The 20,256-nt window shown below is 35.3% G+C and overlaps 1 protein-coding gene and 1 non-coding gene across 3 annotated transcripts; one reads left to right on the top strand and one right to left on the bottom strand.

Annotated features, from left to right (window-relative positions):
- Nucleotides 1–950: 950 nt before the first annotated feature.
- LOC121408198 (NF-X1-type zinc finger protein NFXL1-like) lies at nucleotides 951–18,118 on the bottom strand. 2 transcript variants are annotated; one of them, XM_041599590.1, is made up of 19 exons: nucleotides 17,906–18,118; nucleotides 15,129–15,301; nucleotides 14,572–14,814; nucleotides 13,616–13,728; nucleotides 13,149–13,282; nucleotides 12,046–12,224; nucleotides 11,394–11,555; nucleotides 10,469–10,684; nucleotides 9,502–9,617; nucleotides 8,274–8,405; nucleotides 7,590–7,680; nucleotides 7,082–7,202; nucleotides 6,366–6,525; nucleotides 5,557–5,667; nucleotides 4,939–5,070; nucleotides 3,981–4,147; nucleotides 2,978–3,158; nucleotides 2,322–2,462; nucleotides 951–1,757 (listed from the first exon to the last, which is right to left on the bottom strand). In XM_041599590.1, the coding sequence occupies exons 2-19, from the start codon at nucleotides 15,277–15,279 to the stop codon at nucleotides 1,587–1,589; spliced, it is 2,721 nt and encodes a 906-aa protein (XP_041455524.1). In that variant the 5' UTR covers nucleotides 15,280–15,301; nucleotides 17,906–18,118; the 3' UTR covers nucleotides 951–1,586. The 2 variants fall into 2 exon arrangements, with proteins under 2 accessions (XP_041455524.1, XP_041455517.1); XM_041599583.1 differs by having other exon boundaries at nucleotides 17,972–18,117.
- A 1,647-nt stretch (nucleotides 18,119–19,765) lies between these two features.
- Nucleotides 19,766–19,838, top strand: TRNAR-CCU. The gene has a single exon. It is a non-coding gene; the product is annotated as a tRNA-Arg (tRNA).
- The last annotated feature ends 418 nt before the right edge of the window (nucleotides 19,839–20,256 follow it).

The following is a 20,256-nucleotide window of genomic DNA, read 5'->3' as shown; positions in this document are numbered from 1 at the left end:
AAATCCTCTGCAAAACATACATATGAAATAAGAAAAAATATATCATTGCTTAGGGTAAAAGCTATAATATATCTATTTGAAAAAAAAAATGAATCCAGTAGTCAAGACTACCACAGGAATGTTATTCTAAATAAATACGGAAGAACCTGCTTGCACCATAAATCCATACTAACCAAACATACTATTAAACACAATGAAAGAGCAAGGAATATTATACAATTACATATTTCATCACTATTTCAAGTTTTTGCAAAATTCATGTTGCAAATTAAACTTCAGTAACTAAGACTAAATCAGGCATCAAACTTGAAATTGACCTACAAGAAACATTTTTTTAAAGTCTGTGGAAAAGAAACTATGAACAAAAGAAGAGTTCCAAGAAACTTATATATAATTGTCAACTAAGCATAAGTACCTAAGTCAAAAGTAATGGACATTGCAAGAAAGTTGAGTTGCAACTGTACACAAATCAACCACATGAAATCAACAATAAATCAACCAAAATGAATATTGAGTTTTTCAATGAGCTTGAAAATTCACTTCCTAAGCTTTAAAATTGAACCAACAATAACCATTACAAGTACTTGATTGAATGCAGAAGAAACTCAGCAAGAGCTTAGAAAATAAGGAGAAAACAAGGTTTACAGTTGGGTTCACTCAAGCATGAGATGTGCATACTGTGTAATCTCACTGAAACTCCCAAGCAGTCTGAAAAAACAGTGTCCAAGAAACACTTGTATCTTTTCTTTTATTCAACTTCACAACTTCAAATTTTCACAGTATGAAGGAGAGTTGTTCTTTTAGATGATGTATTTTTTTTTATTTTTGGTTTATTAGTATTTTGGCTATTTACAGAGAACCTTACCTGGCAAGTTATTGGTGGTTTTGGGGTGGTAGGTCATATATTTGCATTTGGTCAAAGGATTAAATCTTGATTTTTAAAATTCTGCTTGTATTGGAATTGAATATGAGTTTCTTACAATGCCCTATAATATGAATTAATTTTCATCTACTACACATTTGTAAAGCATTGTATGACAATGTGAGGCGATGTACACCCAAGATTTTATGATATAATGTACCACATTGCTCAATAACCACAAGCTCAATAAGCAGTAATTTCTTATCCTTTTGCAAAGTCGACTAATGCCAAGAAGACTGTAAATCTGGGTGGAGTTAGGGATTAAGATTGATGGCACTTATATTCTGAATCCGTTTAATATTTTTGAGTAGTGTAATCTAATACATTTTTACAAAATATGTAGCAAAATAATGGAGACTGTTTAAGTGAGTAACATTATGAGCATACATAGATGGTGCATGTTTTCTTATTTTTCTATCTTCTTTCATTTTTTTTCCAAGACATGTTATTCATATTTCTTCATTAATGTGTGTAGTGATTAGTAACTACACTACAGGAGACTGCAGGAAAATACTTTGCGGAAAACCCTTTGGAAAGGAGTCTACATAAATAAAGTCATACTTACAAGAGTTTTTCATAAATTATTTACTTGGTGTACATTTTCATCCCTGTTTTCCATGATAAAATATAGATATATTTATATTTTTATTCTGATAGAAAAGAATCATTGAAGAATGAATAGATAAACCATGAATGCTATCACAACAGTCACACTGCTTCCAATTAAAATGAGTTTACCATGTTTCTCCATCAATGTTTCCTCTTCTACATACTCTCTTCTTTTGCGTTGTTTCTTCTTCTTGTTCATAAGACGATCGTATTCTTCCAAATCCCTCTGCAAAAGTAGAAATTTCAGAAAAGAAACCGTCCAATTCATATTGTAGATACTCACGAAATCAAATAAAACTATAAAGATACTATTCAATTGAGATGTTTGGGATAGGTTGGTCATATGAATATGGGAAGTATTATTTTCATGAAAAGTATTACCAGTGATTTTCAGTGATGGATGTTATAAGCTATTGAAATCCTTGCATCTGATTGGCTGAAAGCAAATCAATCAGTGCAAATCACTGACTAAACTTTTTCATGAAATGCCCCCTAGGTCTGAACACTCAGATTTCACGTCATCCCCATTTCATTGTCTCTTCATATTGACTGCATACAGATATTTAGCTTTCAACATTTCTCCTTTAATTACCTACAGTTTTATAACCTGCATTATTTCTGCATTTTATACCATGATAAATTTCACAGTTCATTCAGTTTTTCTATATTCAAATCCAATACACAAACATGGAATTATACTAAATGAGTGTAAAAAGTAAAAAATTTGTTATAATAGTTTTGATAGAAACTTTGTCTGTTTTCAGCACAATGAAAAAGTAATCTTTGGTACCTTTTCCTTTTCACGTTGTTCTTCTTCTGCTTTCCTTGTTTTTTCTTCATCTTGTTGGAGTTTCTTATCTTTCTGTTGTTTACAGACATCATCACATTCTACTTTAGCCTTTCCAGCTTGAGCCTCATGACAAAAGAATTCCTAGAATTTTTTTTTTAAGTCACAAATGAATGTAGTCATGTTAAAACATGAAAATCCAACATCAAGTCACAATATCAAATCTAGCTGTGTCACAAAATTATTTTATAAAGGGTATTATAACGTTGCCAATAGGTAATTACCATGGTAACAGAGGTCAGAAGTACATCAAAATCAAAGTTTCAATTAAAACAAATTTAAAAAATTAAATAAATTTGAATAAAAGTTATCATTAAGCTAAATTTACCATGAATCTTTAAAAAATGGGTTCTGGTCCTGAAATTATGGCAACACCCCTCCCCAAAATTTTGACAGATTTTGACAGAATTCCTGAGACTTTAGATACAAGATAAGTCTATACAAATCTGATCTCAAAACTGAAAGTCAACAATGCTCTGCATTGTTTTAATAAGTGTACTGAAAAAAACACAGAACACAGTTTGTAAAAAGAAAGGAATTAACTGTGACAATAGGAAATACAATTTTCTAAAAACGCAACACAAATCAGGTTGTCTTACCCTTTTTCTTCGCTTACAAGGACACTTCCTTGGTACCTTGTAGGTGCATGCCTTAGGATCAGAACAAGCCCCTGAATGACATGTCTTAGAGCATGGATGACTACAGGAAAGTGGGCGTGGACATGGTCCTTTACACGAAGCTAGATCCTCTCTCTCGGATTCATTGGCTATTAACCAAGCACTGTGAATACATAATAAAATGTTTTAGAAAGTTCTTACATTGGATACTACAAGAGGGGCGGATATTTTGGGAGATGTAATCGTGCAATCTTCTCAATGTTGTTAGGTAGTACACTCTCATCCAAAGCAGTAATGGGGAAGGCGGCGACTCTTTAAATATATCGTTTTACAATATAAATATTACCTGTATATAGTGGTCATATGAATTCTTGTAGAACTTTTCAACTCATCTAAGGTTTACTTTCTATTCAAAGATAATTTACTTGCAATTTGAATAAACAAGATAAGATGAATACAATAAGAATAAAAAGTTATGACAACTAACACATAATATAGAGAATACCTTTTTCCTAGAGTCATTTGGCGTGCCTGTAAGTTAAGCTCCAATAAAGAAGTTCACAGTTAGGTCATGATCAGCTTTTCTCAAATGACCTTTCTCTTATTTCATTTAAATAAACACTAACACTTTCAAATCAAAATATTGCATTATTGGATATGCTTTCCCTACATAGCATAATGTGGTATTCAAACACTATGAAAGAATGACCAAGTGACTAGAATAGCAAATCGGTGATCAAGTTGGGAAATTGTTTGTGGTAGTGTCCACTTTGGCACACGGCTATTATTTGGGCTACTGTCAAATACCAATGATGAAAAGAATGTTTTAAAAGGAATATATATGTATAATCATAAAATCACAACTGCTAAGGTCAATGCATTTGAAAACCACCATGATGATTTATATCAAATGACCTTTTACTGCCCATGAACACGAGTTAAATATGAACTGACTTTACATGTGTATGTGGTTAACATTACTTACTTGCATTCTACATATAGAGCCATAGCCTTACAATGACATCTCATCTTATTAGTCTTCTTACAAGGGGGGCAAGGACCGGGATGACATGGTAATCTACAGTGGTGTTTACACCCCTCTGGTCTCTCTTTACTGCACCCCTCCTCACAATCCTGACAGTTGGTCCCTGCCTGAAATAACATTACAATAATATTTTAATCTATATAACAATTGCAGCATCATTGGAATAAGAATTTAAACTCAGTTTGCAATGTCCTGTAAAGAATTATTACAAAAGAAGGGTATTTGATATATTAATATACAGTGCATTCCTGCCTACCCACCCCCTCCCAAAAAGAGTTTTTGCAGATAGGTTTTTGGCATACCTGAATATTTATTGTGTATACTCTGCCTTGTGTGGATGATTCACAAAGTACTTGGTCTCAAATTTAACCAAAAAGAAGACATTTCACTTTTACTGGTAATGTCAAATATATAATCAAAATATGTTGATGACAGTGATATCACTGACAATGGGTTTTCTTTCTCTGGGATATGCTGGATAAATGTGTAACACAGGAACATTAAAGTCATTTTAAGAAATACATATAACTGGATGATCCTCCTATACTCACCTCTACTTAATATTCATGGTCCCACATGAGAGCAGTCTCTTATTCTTAGAAGGCATTAACAGATATTTGCAATCAATATAAAGTCAGTGTTGTGTCAAAATTCTATCATAAATCTTGCGATTAACAAATTTACACTGACTATTCATCTCCAACTCAAAGTATATAGTCATTTGCTTTACTTAAACTTGATCTATCAATGGCAAACTAGTGACTAAAAGTTGTAATCGATTTCAAATAAGTTTCTGGCAACACTCCTTAAATCTCATCTTTCTATTCCTTATCTCAAACCTAACATCAATTTCCATTGCCCCAACAATTATCTCTGTAGCTGCATTGTCTTAAAATACCTTAGTTTTATCTTCAGCACCTTGGACATCATGGCATTCAAATTGGCAACGATGGTTGGTACAAGCTAAGACACGCCCACAAGGTCGTCGACAGGAAAAAGGAGCAGCTCTATTGCACGGCAAATCAGTAACCTATAGAGAGGATACAATGAACATGGTCAGAAGTCATCATTGATATCTAAAAAGAATCAATATATTTTGAATTTGCACAACAGTTCATGGAAATATGTGAATATTCATTTAAGTCTTTACTTTTTTTTATAAAATGTACCAAATGCAATCAGTAGTAATACATATTTCATGTTATTAAAAACACATTTTTTTTAAATACTGAAATAGAAGAGAATATCTTAGATTCTCCAGGGCATCCTGTTGGGATGGGCTATCGTGGTGAGGGCTCATTCACAATGTAAATAATTTTAGTTTACAGGAAACTTCCAATGTTATCATGATGCTCAAAGAAGTAAAAGGCACTGAAGTGTGGACAGGGTTCATTCACAATGTGAGAAATTCAAATACACCTTGTGTACCAAAGTATTCCATAAGGATAGGATACTACCATGGACATGGTGGATATAGATCATTTGAAATCATTAAAAGTTGTTTGTATAAACATACCTCATGTTTACCAAGGCACTCTGTAGGAATGGGATATTGACATGGTGGGCAAGGTTCATTCACAATACTGGTAACTACTTTAGGAGCTGGCTGCCATGGAGCTCTTGGTCCCTTCATAACAAAAAAAAACATAAATATTAACATTCAATAGGCAACATTTGTATGAAGGCTGTCATAATATTTGTCATATTATGACACAAATGTTACAGTATCCAAATTGTACCAAAATAATTGGCTAATTATTTGTTTCAAGATACAGACAAGTGGGGATGTTGCAACTGAAAAAAACAGCACAATACACATACACATGAAGAAAATTGTGATAGTTTACGATACTAACATTCACTCAGAAAAATAATGAGCAAAATCACAATAGCTGGTTTTTGTATCCCAGTTTTTTAATTTCCTTGTTCAATCATATAATGTAGCATATTAGTTCTAGTGTTTATTGAATTATTTGTTTAATTGGGTCAATATTATTTTCAAAGTTTAGGAGTTTTTTCTTTAGATCTTCTAAGTCTTTAGAATCACATTACATTACAACAATATCATCATAGTTATAAGATAAAACAAGCCATATATTGTAAAAGAAGTTTTTATAAAGATTTTGAAAACCAGCTGAATACACTGAAAATCAACAACTACATAGAAATGCACACATGAGCATGTGCACTGTTATAGCTAAAAAAGACTCATGCTTAGAATGATATTTCCAATCACAGAATGCCTACAAGTGGCCACTTTGTCCAATTTTACCCTGAATCGATTTGTGACTGATACCACAACTGGCATTTACCTCCAAAACTTACCTTGTTTTCTACATTTTTGTGCACCACAGCGTCATGACATTTCTTAGGGCATATATGACCACAAGATAGTGTTTTATTACATTGCATCTTACAAGGAGGACACTTGTTAAAATGACAGCTATGTTTCTCTCTTACAGGATGATGACAATCAGGAGGTATCCTGAAATTAAAAGAAATCAGTCAATAAGAGTCACAAAAATAATTGTCAAATTATATATTTGTTTAATAGGTACAAACATATTGAATGATAAAAAGTAATATTTTGATGCATCTTTCATACAAAACATTTGTGATCATTACAATTCCTGTCCTATACAGAAACTGTACCAATATACACATACATGTGCATGACCCGCCACACAAAACACAACAAACCTATGAACAAAATAATTGATAAAAAAATATATATATATTGAACCAGAAATAGGATTAGTCAAATTGGCTTTTGATAAGGAAATTTAATTTTCCAATGGATTAAACTCCAATAGCTAATATACTATTACTTACAATTTCAAGCTAAAAATTACTATAATTAACTAGATAAGTTCAAAGAAAAAGAAATAATTAAATTCCTCTATTTCACTGAGACAAATATATACTAATTCTCTTTCTATGAATTACATGGGTATTATTTGACTAATATTTTGCAACCAATATTTGAATTTTCATGGGTTACACTCTACAAAATACGTAATGAAACAAGTGCTAATACTTACATGCAGGGTCTTTTGCATTTAGGCGGTTTGATAGTCTTCTCCCTGCCACATCTTACAGATATCTTAGTATGTCCACAACGACACTTGAGTTCTTTCATCAAAGGACAAGGAAAACATCTACCTGTGACAACATTGATCAGAAGACTACCAGGTATTTTTCTTTTGACTTCAACTGTATAAATGTTAGATAGACATTTAGATCAACACCTAAATTGCAAGTATCTTCTCACGTGATTAGTGTCCCTTTTCCTACAATTTTGTATCAATAAGTCTAAAACAAATTCTTCGCAGAGAAATTTTATGATGTGAGCAATTTCCCTGGAAAACAACAGAAATCAATAGCCTAATCAAGATTCCGGACTTTCAAAATCTTTGTTCAGTACGAAATCCCTATTCTAACAACTGCAAGTCACCACATGTGTATTACACATTATATTTCCTTCAAAGATGCCAATTCCCATTGGTATAGATATGAAGATGTTTTAAAAAGGATTTGTAATATTGTTACCTGGATGGCATAAAGAAGGGCACTTGTGGTTTCCACATGGCAGATACTTGTTGCATTGTTGCTCACATGGAGGGCAATCATCGTTACAACACTATAAAACACACATCAATAGGAGAATTTAAAAAAATGGTTGATACAGGCCTATATATATATATCTATATATATATATATATATATATATATATATATATATGTATTATGAAAATCCAAATATGAAAATTGATATATAATTGTTTGAAATAGGCACTCCAAAAATTAATTTTGTCCAATTAATTGTAACCCCGACAGCCACTATGCAGCACCAGATCAACGTTGCTCTATTCCTTAAATCGTAAAACACTTAACGGGTTTCCAGCAACTCCCATTTTTTAACGTCTTTTGGTCTGACACGGCCAAGTTTTGAACTCCCGAACCCCAAATTGTGAGACGGAAGCTCTACAAACTGAGCCAACACAACGGTTAACTGCAATCTTTATCTTTCACAATTAATACTAGATATAAAACAATATATCATAATTATGGATTCCATCATTCATACATTTCTACAATAATACAGTCATGTCAGAACTTAATTGCATTAAATGACTAAAAGTCTAATTACGTGGATTCAGTTTTCAACTCCAAAATCAAACATCTATTTTTTCTATCTTTGTTGTGATTACATGTCGGTGGCAGCTAACTTACCCTTCGCTTACATTGATGTTTCTTGCAATTCTTCATATTGGTACATCTACGATCACATTTATACTCCTCTTGACAAGGTAACGTCTTCTCTCTTGCTCCACAACGACATTTCTTTCTTGACATCTGAAGACACTGTCATAAAAAACAAAGTGATGAGAGATAATGAGATGAAAACCTCTTTAGAATTGGAGTCTTTTTACTTTTTTTTTTGTTTTGAAAAAATGTCATAAAATTCAAAGATAAAACCTGTTGTGCATTATTGTTAAGGTGAAGTGAATCAGTAGATAGGTGCAAAGACTATGAACCACAATGTCCAGGGTTCAACTTCTCGACCTTGGTAATATCTAACATGAATCTACCATTGCCTCACTCAATCCAAGAATAAATGGGTAACGACGGGAAGGGATTTCCTAGATTTTGAGAGAAAGAAAATCTAAGTTTCAAAGCTAAGTTAGGAATTGGAGCTCCTTGGACACATAGGCCAAATTGCAGAAGAGTTACTAATTGTCATCCCATAATGTAGGCATTGTACAATAAAATATGAAGAAAATAACATGGAAGCACTTGTCATTATTATCCCCCGAAAAATTAATTCAGCATTCAAAGAGTTAACAAGATATCCATATTGCACCATTGATAATTATTATTATTAAATAGATATCATCCAAGAACTGTTGCCTTTTATTAGCATATTATAATCTAAAGGTAGGGGAAAAAACTAATTATTAAGATTGTTGAATTTAATTGTAAGAATGTGCAAAATCGCAACATCAACGAGGAAAGGGTTAATGGACTGCTTCCATCATAATCACATAAAAGAACGACGACTGTTTCATTATTCTTTAAATTTTGTCTTGTACTTTACTTTTATTGCAGAAACGATCAGTGTAAACTCTTTGCTAAGTGGAGGACAAAAAAGTGACCATTATCTCGTACATTAGCTGGTGACAGAACTTTTACGGTGTCGGCTTCAAAATCCTGGTACAACCTGCCACTAATAATTAGACAGTCTCCATCATTAGCAATCTTCAAAATGTCATTAAAAATTCATCTCTTTCATACATTGTAGTCTTTTACATATTACATCTTATTATTTCATTGTAAGTGCTTCTGGCCTAATGGGAAAAGCGCAGTACAAATAATAAGTAATAATAATAATGAAGAAATTGATTGAGTTTAGTAGAAGAAGTTAATGTTCAAATTTGAGGTTCAGTAGAGATACACTTACACTTTCACAAGAGCCAAAATGGCATCGTCTTGTACATCGATGGACTCCACACGGTAGTGGTTTATCACACGTATCTCCACATGGAGGAATGTCTTCTGTACATTTGAGTTGTAATGCTACAACATAAAAGACATACCGGTAAATAATTGGATTAGAATTTAACATAAATATATAAATTTTACTGACACTCTCGGTCTGATAATAATTGTGATATTTCATTAGGCAAAGGGAAATATTGCTATAACTTGTCTTGCGAAATCATTTTACTAATGAAGGAAAAAGACACACACACTTCTTACATATTTGCTATTGAGGCAATAAAAGGTAGAAAGACTAGAATGACATTTCACTTGATTAAAAGGGATAGTCTCCTCTTTGATATGGGGAAGGGGCTTTATTTCTGGAGAGAGAGAGCAAGGCCTAATTCAGGGCACCTTTTTATGAAAGTCTCCAGCACTATTTTCTGACAGTTACCATAGAAACAGTCAGAGGGCAGTGCTTCTCAGTCACTCCATGATATCAAATTTATTCAGTGGAGACAGATTTCAGCGGACAAAGGTTGACAAAATGCCCTCCAGGACATCACTTGATGATGTACCATAATCATTGAAAAAAAGCAGAGACTCTTTCCCCCAATGATATATTATTCAAGATTTGTTGCCCCGCGAAAATAAACTGTAAACCAGGGTGGACTGAAAAAAGGGTAAGTAATGAAAGAAAGAATGATACTGTTGAGAAAAAGGTTTTCTTAAAGGGAGATAAACAGTCCAAGATATATAGGAGACAAATTTCATAACACAAGACTGATAGAATGCATAGGTAATATACAGTGCCCGCCTGGCAAGAATTTATCTTTGGCTTTAACGTTTGGTTCAGTGAATTAGAGATTACATTCCTAAAAGAGACAAAAAATGTATATAACTCTATTCATAACAAATATTTCTTTTAGAAAGAAACAACAACAAACCTGTTTTTCCACATGGGCATTTCCTGAGCCCCATACGAGGGCATTCCCCGCACCCTCCTGCATGGCATGTTCTCTCGCATACATGATGACCGCAGGGTAGAGGTTTACCACATACCTCACCACATTCCCAAGTAGGTGATGCACATTCTCTTAGTGTAACCTTCTTCTTACATAGGCAAGGCTGTCGACTAGTGTGCGGACAAGGTGGGCAATCACCTACAAAGAAAGAAAGTCTATGAATAAAGTGAATTTTGGCAAACATGTTCTTACAGAGAAAATGTTTTTGATGGTAGCCATAAGTAATTACATACTAGTAGATTAAGGTGATGTGTGTCTGTTCACTGTAACTGACTACTAATGTATGCATTATACATACAACATGATTACCCAGACATCAATTGACATAGCAATTAGCATTCATAGAATCCTACCAGCTACTCATAATCTAGCGGTGTATCACAAAGAGTAATTGCGACTTTAAGTACCTTCCTAGTTGAAAGCACACTAAATGACATCATTGCTGTTTTCAGCTTATGCTCAAGACACATTCACTACTTCATATTCTTCTAAAAGGTTATACTGTGTGAGCATGTACATTTGATACACTCTTTACTGAGAAACATCCCCTCCCCCTTCCGGTGAAGATACAGTCAATACTACACAAATGCCTTCTGTGAAGACATTAGCACTATCTCACAATTGATTTAAGGATCATCCCATGGAAACAAGCAGCTAAGGATGCATAACTTGGACAAAGGAAACACACAGATATTCAAAGAACTGCACTTCATCCCTAAATGCAAATCCTAACCCTACAAAGTAAATAGCGTTCTTCATCTTTAAAAACTAAAGTTAATATATTGACTGTACCAGGTAATCTGAAACCAAGTAAAACCCAAAGGTATTGTGAGTACAAAGTAAATACCTGGATGGCATGGGTGGGTACAGGTATGTTGACCACAGAGAAGCACCTTGGAACAGGTCTTGCCACAGGACCAGGTCCTGGAGCTACATCGTCTCAGCTGAGGAGCCTGACTACCACAGTGACATTTAGACCTCACCGTTTGAGGGCATGGTGGACAAGCACCTGATAAAAACAAAAATAAACAGAAAACATATGGTTCCATTTAAACTATTCATTTCATATATTCCTTGTAAGCACTTTGGGCCTACTGGGAAAAGGGCAGTATAATCAATGAGCAACAATTATAATAATAAACATCTTAGATAAGAGTGTCATAGAATGCAAAAAAAAATACTTATTGGATTACATGTAGATGATCAGAGAAAGAAATGCCACACATCATGAAGAATATGGGTACAGTTATCTCTTGATCCTAGAAAATAAGTCCATGCAACAAACAGTCTATGCAACAAAAGGTGTCTTAGAATAAGCTAAAGAGTTCTAAGATTTCCATGTCTATCATTGATCATACTTTATTAGCTGGTAGTTTATTGATTGCCAAAACAAATGAATAAACCATTAACTCTTGATAGTGCTACAAACGGGTAACAACTTGTGGTAAAATTCAACATATGATACCAAACTAATTCTATAAAGGAAATTGTTAACGAACCAGGATGGCAGAGTAGTAGGCACTTATGACCGCACTCAGGGCGTAGAGATCTGTTACAAGTATCACCACAGCTATGGGGTGCAAGCCAGGGGTGCGGTGGAGGGTCAACGACCTTCTTGCAGAAACAGGTGTATTGTCTGGGACACTGGCTGATAGGGTACTCTGTTCGACAGTTGGGGCTGCAAGAATTGAAAAAACAGGACAAGGAACAGTCAGAATTACAAAATAGAACAGCTTTAACGTCATCACAATCTCATATTGTACAACGCCTACTTAGCTTGTTGTACACAAGCAAATTGGAGACTGAATATCAAACATTCGTACTATCACACACGTACCGTCCATAATGTACTGTTGCACTGTCTTGACATTTTAATAAAATTCAAATCATTGTGCTTAGTAGATAAATGCAGGTGCAATATGCATAGGGCTTACTGTTTACTATTGTTATTGGGCTTACTGCTGTTAGGCTTATTGTAAATGGAAAAGATGCTATATAAATCATATATATTATTACTATTATTACTGGCTAAATGTGCATTGCTACTGTAGATCACGTGCTCAATTGAGCGATTTTGCTTTCTGCTTTCAATTATTCTTTCTCATTTTCATACATAAACATAGGAAAACAAATCGTTTATTGTTTGTATTTTTCTAAGCATTGTACAACACAAATAGCGAATATTAGTGCAATGGTACGACAATTCACATCCGGTGAAAGAAAGAGACACTCTATTCAACTATGCTTTCTTTCACCTCATGCGAAACCTTGCACCATTACACTTGTGCCTATTCGCTATTTGTATATCATAAATCTGTAATAACAGTCTGTTTGACAAGAAGTATCATGTGAGTACAGATCATTCAATAAATCAAGATGAACAGGTAAGGTAAAATAAGAAAGTACCATAGCAACAGAAATTATCATACGCCCAAACATATAGGAATGCACAAACAGAATAGAAGTAAAAATAGTAAATAAAATGATTCACAGAAGTGAACTATTTCACACAATATCGACCAAAATGTATCTATCGAAGATTTCCTGTTGTTTCTTGATTTATACACACTGAAATAACATAGACTTGAAGAAACCAGCTCACCATGACCAGACATTTTCAGTGGGCGATGTATCATCATCTTCTTTCTGCAGACTTGCCTGTAAGATACCCTCTTTGGCCCACTTCTGAATGCACTGCAGATGAAGACTTGTAAAACAGGAATCGCACGTCCAAATCTAGTTCACAGAGACAGATAGGAAATATGGATCTTATATTGTAAGCTATTACATACATACTTCCTTGAATTCAAGTATGAAACAAATATACCTATCCATTTAATTATGGAAGTTATTACTTATATTGATTAATCATCCTATTACAAACTCTCAACTGATCATGTCTGCAGTAAAAATCAAAAAGCATGTTTTGTTTTACAGAGTCTATGATTTTAGATTTTCACTCAAATTATCGTACAGGAAAGAGATTCTTAAACAAACTTAATATTTCTATCTATTAAAACATCCATGTTTCATTTTGACTTGCATGTTATATGTCAATACATGACTTACTGGATCCACCCGTCTGATCTTGCCGAGACATACAGAGCAGTCATTAGCTCCAGACTGGCAGGCTTCCTGTAGATTCTGTCTACTCTCTGATAATACACCATCTCCTTGGTCACCTACGGTCAAAAAACAAAAGGCCAAGAGGTTACTATTCTAGACAACAAAGACCAAAACCGACAACATGGCAAACAATACACTTTACAACATCCCTTATGCCTATTTTAATGTCATGAACTACATATAATGCAAAAGGACATCAAAGAATACCCATTCACAGTATCACTTTTTAATTGATCAATTGTTTAGAAGAGTGCTGCTGGGCGGTGATACAATTAAGTTGAGTACAAATCATTTAGAAAGTCCATGTACAAGAAAATATCAGAAATTTCTGGTCAGATCCTTAGTGGTACTCTGATAAATGCTATAAAAGCTTTCACCAGAGGATCTACAAGAACATAATCATTTTCCTTATTTTGAATTCAATTAGATAAAAAGGGAGAAATCAAGCCTGTCTGATCTGAGAGGGTGATTGATGAAATTAATCTCAAAAAAAGAAAGCCAGTGAGGCAACAAGTATTGGTAACATCATCATCTACAATGCAGATCCCTTTACAAATCTTCTCAATATGTGTCAGTACTTCTAAATTTAATTTATTTTTGTTCACCAACAAGGTCATTCTTGTCTGCATACAAGAGAAAAAGAATAACTCCACTGCTGGTCTCTTGTGGTTGAGAATGATTTAATCTCCCACTCCCTTGGAACAATGGGACCTGATGGGTGTTTCATAAAGCTGTTCGTTAAGTTACAAACGACTTTATGCACGACTGGAACATGTTCTTAGGTCTTAACTCAATTACACAGTGATATCACATAGCACCAGAAAGGAACACCAGTCGTGCGTAAAGTTGTTTGTATCTTACGAACAGCTTTATGAAACACTCACCGGTTCAGCACCTACCTAATTTACCACCATATGCTTGCAGTATTTTGTTCACAATTCCATCATCTAACTCCTCATCAGAAGATGAATCATAATCAAACTGCTCATTTAGAGATTTGGTCTGCGGTGGAGACTGGGCTAGTTGTTGAGAATGTGGTGCTTGTTTCTGGGTTTGAGTTGAAGGTGGTACACGTACGTACTGTGCAGGATGTGGAGTTGTTTCTTTCTTCTCTGGCTGTTTCCCATTTCTCCTGTTTCCATCTTTTGGGTAAATATCAAATCACAAGTCAGTGTTAACAAATTTATACCCCAAGAAAATTATATGATTGACGAGCAAAGATGTACGTATTTGATGCAATAACTTATGGAATCAAATCATGTGGATTATTATTTGCTTACACCAAGTCAGAACCAGTATACAAAAAAAATTGTTTCACTTAATTCAACAAAAAAGTTTTAGTGATACAAAATTCTACTACTTTTTTTGCAACATGTTTGCCAGACCATTAAGAATAAAATGCACTGAAAATAGCATAAGACTATATGATTGTTTATATCATAACTGCTTCACCTACTTGCGGATGCTGAATTTCCCCATGCATTGGTAGCTTGTGATTGTCTGGTAGCTTTTTGCTGACCGAATATATCAACATTGTTGGTTTCTCTTGCAATTCCTCTTCCTCTGCCTCGCCCACGACCATGGTTTGGTTTTGCTGGATATGCCATGTTCTCTCAAAATCACATATATCTGGAACATAGTCATTGATTTGTAGAAAGAAAAATGTGAAGTATTTGACAATGGTCTATACAAGAAATGGTGATTCATAGGTATATAAAATAAAGTGACAGCCGATATCTACCCATCGCTGATATTAGATATATGACCAGGCTTTATGTTATTCTGAATGATCTTTATATTGGACAAGTACAGAACTCAGCAATATGAAAACAAGACATACAAATAGAGATATATCGCAACATACAATGACGTCTAGTATTAAAGAGATGAGGTTAGGATGTAAAAATATAAAATAAATTCTAGTAGTGTTTGATGTAAGCACTTCACAAGATCGAGATGAAATTCACCCAAAATATCCAACTGGTGACAAGTACAGTACATGGCAAGTGAACACATAAAGACAAGCAATAAGAAGACAAGAGATACCAATAGTTGCGACGAAGACATCTAGTCTACTAGTAGGAAGATGGTGTTATGGTGTAAAAGTATAGAATAAATTCTAGTTGTCTTTGATGCTAGCACTTTGGAAGATCAAAACAAAATTCAAACAAAAAATCCAAATGTCTGAGAAAAATTCAGCACCATCTGGAAAGAGAAACTATGAAACAAAGCTTTTTTAGGCAATCCAGTGGACTAAACATCAGAGAAACATTGCCGCATCTGCAATCATAACTGGAGACCAATTCCAAAGAGAAAAGGAGTTACACATACAAACACTTACATAGGAAAAAATTGGTTGAGCATTCTGAACCAGCTAGCAACTTGTTTGAAGATTTACAGAGAGGAAGTACTGTGAGTTCCAGTTCCGAAGCTGTTATCAACTGTTCACGGACATGACAACAATTCATTTACCTGCCCAATATGCCAATTTATTTTGGCACATGGTACAAGAGTACAAACAAGCTGTGAAAACAACTTTTGTATTGAGTGCCTTAGTATGAACTTCAAGCAGGAATTATTTCCTGCTTGTAAAGTTTAACTGCAGTACCAAGAACAAGAAGAACGTTTAGTTTCAGAACATCCAATTTGTAGCACGAAAATTTCTGTAGATGACATTACAAGTACAAGTAGTCCACATTTTTTATATAAAACTCTGTGAACTTGAGGTTTCCTGTGTTTGTGGAAAAACTGGTCCCCTACAAACATTCACAGAAAATATATGTAAACTACAAAGGCCAGTAGAACGTCAAGAAGCTCTTAAAAAAGAAGTAAAATCACCTTTGAAGCAGCTGTACAACAAAATGTAATAGATATTCCACAATCTGTGGAAAGAGCAAAGATATTCTAAGATCTGTGGACAGAGCATCTAGTTACAAGTATGTTGAATTTCATCAATACACTTCATTCACTTGACATGAACATCTTGTTTTACAATGTATTGTATGGAGGAAGTTTTAAGAAGATGGAAAGCTATAAAGACACCTCATTATGTCTTTATTATGGCTGTAGTGTGTTTAATGAAGAGTGATTAGATAAATGAATTGTGTGTATATATAGTGATTTATTGTACTTTATCCTCCACTCCCAGGTAGTCAATTATTTGAGCTTGTTCTTGACTTTTGTGTTGATCGAGAGGATAGGACGAAAACATTTTGATGCAACATATTGAATGGCTTGTTATCCCAGAATATACATCTGATATGGTTTAATTAATTGATATTTTTATTATTAGGGGGGATACCAAGTTTGCTCGGTAATATAATACAATATCTCATCTTTCAACAGGAATGGATTCCTCATGATGGTGCTATTCCAAAAGATGAGCTATGAATCAAGTTTGGGGAGATCATGGTGGAGGCTCATTCAAGTTGACGATAGAGGTCTGCAATTTTGAAAACCCAACCACTTCACACAACACTTTGATTGTTGGATGCGATGAAGGTCCCTGATTTTGTCTCATCAATTCAGAAACCGAATCCTCCCATTGCAAGGCAACTGAAACAAGTTCTTATTTTAATGGAGGTTATCCCAAACCTTCTGCCATTGGGAATATTCAAGTAGATTCACAACCTGTTTGAGCAGGATTGTTTTCAAATAGAAGAAAAGGTCATCCACCTATAGCTATTAGAGCTTCCACAGGTAAAGACCCTTCATCCAAAGTTAGGCCCTCTTAAGCCTGGAGAACACCCTACAAACATTCAATGTATACAGGCAGCGGTATCTTGGAGGAACATTTGAGGGAAATCATGTAGACACATGCCTACACAGTGTAGGCCTACACAGCATGTAATGATGTATGGACATCCCAGATGACATTGTGACTGTGAGGGAAGGAGCAAGCACTGGTGAGAAGTAAAAGAACTGTTCTTTGCCTTTGCAGATTACCACTTTCGATTTTCGGTCTAGCTCGACTACTCTAGTCTAACGGTTATGGTCTAACTTCAGTAATACTAGGCCACTCATTCAATGATATAGGCCTAGTCGTCAACACACAGCGCGGCGACGACACAGCCCGAAACGGAGCGGTGACGTGCCGATCGGCCTCTTGATGGCCACCTGCGCGGCAGCGGCACAGGCTTGTCTTCCCACGGCAATTGCGGCGTGCAGCTAGTACTAACAGAGCGGTGCCAGCCACCTATCCCTTGCAAAAAGACATGGCAAAAATTATCTTACATTGAGACCAAGACTTAACAATTGGAGTGTGCCTCAATTTCATAGACGAGATCCATGGCGTATTACCTATCTCCACTTCCTGAAGTAGCATGTAATCCCCTGTTTTACAACATCGTTCGTTTAATTTCGCCTTCCGATATCACTTCGGATCAGTCCATCGGCATCATCATCATCCATCAATCCATCCATTGAATTACGTACCGGTACTTTTGTAAATTTCAGTATCCGAATTATATCGCGCGCGCGCGCAGATCCGTGGATCCGCGTGGATCGGATTGGGGGAGGGGTGGGCTGCGCGGAGGGAGGGGGGGTAAGATCCAGAAGCTGGCACGCCCCCTTCCTTTTTCGACAAAATTTAATTGAAAAACTGGAGCAAGCTAGATTCAAGATAATTTCTACTGACATATAAAATACACATCTATTTCCGGGTACCGGAATAGGTAGTAAAAAAAGTGTATATTATTATTAATATAACAATGTAATATACCGGTATACACTTTCTTTATTTTTTTCGAGGGGGGGCAAGCAAGAAATAAAAGCCTAAAGAGAAAATTCAGTTCCTGGAATCATCCTTGACCTATTAAAATGTTACCCAAGTCGATCCTGGGACCCAATTCATAAAGACGCAACCTTCCCATTAACTTTGCCATCATTTTTTACTTCCGTGCATTATTAGCTGCTTTTATAGACATGATATTATCATCATGGTTACCACAATGAAAAAAGTTACAACTACTAGTATACCGCACTTCGGGGCCCTAGCTGGTTATTCTTGGTTCTCTAGCTAGACTTGATGCTTCCCCCATAAGCCCTATAGCCTAAAGACACCCAACTTTACTGTAAAATCACCACATAAAAAATAAGTTATGCAGGAAACGACCCTGCCCCAGGAACTCTGCTAGGTCTATACCATGTTCTCTTTATTCTACCCCCACCCCTCCCCCCCCCCTCTCTCTCTCTCTTGTTCTTATAACCATGGAACATCAGCAGCTATTAGAGACTCATTTTGCTCAGGTTTATCTAACTTTATTTTTTCAATGAATTAACTTTTGTGTTTTGGGGTTTGGAGGTGATTGACAGCTCATTGACCCGAGAATTAACAAAAATTGAATAGCGTCAGAGGTGAGGGGTTTTAATAGAAGGTGATTAATATTAATATTAATGTTTTTTTTTTTGGTATTAATGATGGCCTTTAAGACTTTTAGAGCTTAATAGTTGCACTTAGATTTTCATAATCATATCTTGTCTTGTCTAATTTCCTGTAAAAAAGGGAGCTACTGATGAGATGCTATAATCTTATAGATTTTGTTATTTCTACATCGTCAGAAAGAGATGATCCGATGATATAAAATCTCGGATTGTAGCCGTAACCAGCTCGGGGAGAGGGTAGGGGAGCCGCCCCCCCCCCCCCCCCCCCCACTGCGTCATTGGGGAAAAGTAAACTTTTTTTTTGCTTGTCATCCTGATCACTCACCCCTGAAAAATTGGGGGGGGGGGTGCTTTCTTCACCCCCGTTTCCCAGGGCCATGGACGAAATTTAGGATCATGGTATCTGATCATCTCTCCCACAGAATGTCGACATGCAGAGATCCAAGATCTAATCATCTGATCTTCTTTTTTCTAAGGGACCTTAGACATGATGAGATAATACGTGGCTCTTATAAGCTTCATATCTATGTGCAAAAATTTTACCAATGTATTTTACAAATCTGAATCTGGGAACAAAAGGGGTTCTTTTGTAGATCGAGGCCTATATTTACTTTTTGTTGTTTAGATTACAAAAGATCAGTAGACCATGACTTGAGATGTCGTTTTAATCTGAGGCGACTAAATTCGGATGACAATAATGACTTTTCACGTGCCTCCGTGGCCCAATGGATAAGGCATCGGTCTCCTAAACCGGGGATTGTGGGTTCGAGTCCCACCGGAGGTGAACGGGATAATAATTTTTTGCAGTCTATATGCAGATAAGTATTAATCAGTGCTTCAACTTTAAAAAAAGAATTATCCGATCGAGCCATGTTTCTTCACCAGGTTTAACCAAAAGAAAAAAAATTGTTAGGGCCTGTGTATCTTGAAATTTAAGGATAGGCGGTCCGATTTCACTCTCTTTAATTTGTAGAATGTGTGAAAACTACACTGCCTCTCACGTTCACCGATCGACTCACACGAAACATTATGTTTTATAGACTTTTATGACAATTTAACCCGGGGGGGGGGGCCACTTACATTGACGAGTGGATACCATGCGCGACCAAAAAACACGTAAAAAGGATGTCTTTTTCAAGATAGGGCACGTTACGTACGTAACGTGATAAGGGTGTCAAAAACACAAAAGTAATGAAAAAAGG

The sequence above is a fragment of the Lytechinus variegatus genome, chromosome 1 (genome assembly GCF_018143015.1).
Source record: "Lytechinus variegatus isolate NC3 chromosome 1, Lvar_3.0, whole genome shotgun sequence".
Classification (NCBI taxonomy): Eukaryota; Metazoa; Echinodermata; class Echinoidea; order Temnopleuroida; family Toxopneustidae; genus Lytechinus; species Lytechinus variegatus.
This window is presented reverse-complemented; position numbering and strand designations above follow the sequence as displayed.

Bases quoted from the DNA above. Each gene is read 5' to 3' on its own strand.
- LOC121408198 (XM_041599590.1), bottom strand. From the start codon at position 15,279: ATGGCATATCCAGCAAAACCAAACCATGGTCGTGGGCGAGGCAGAGGA. The intron at 9,618-10,468 runs GTTTGTTGTTGT...TTTATGTTGTAG, and splicing joins ATGCCCATGTGGAAAAACAG to CATTACAACTCAAATGTACA. The intron at 5,071-5,556 runs GTATGTTTATAC...TCCTCTCTATAG, and splicing joins AGTGCCTTGGTAAACATGAG to GTTACTGATTTGCCGTGCAA.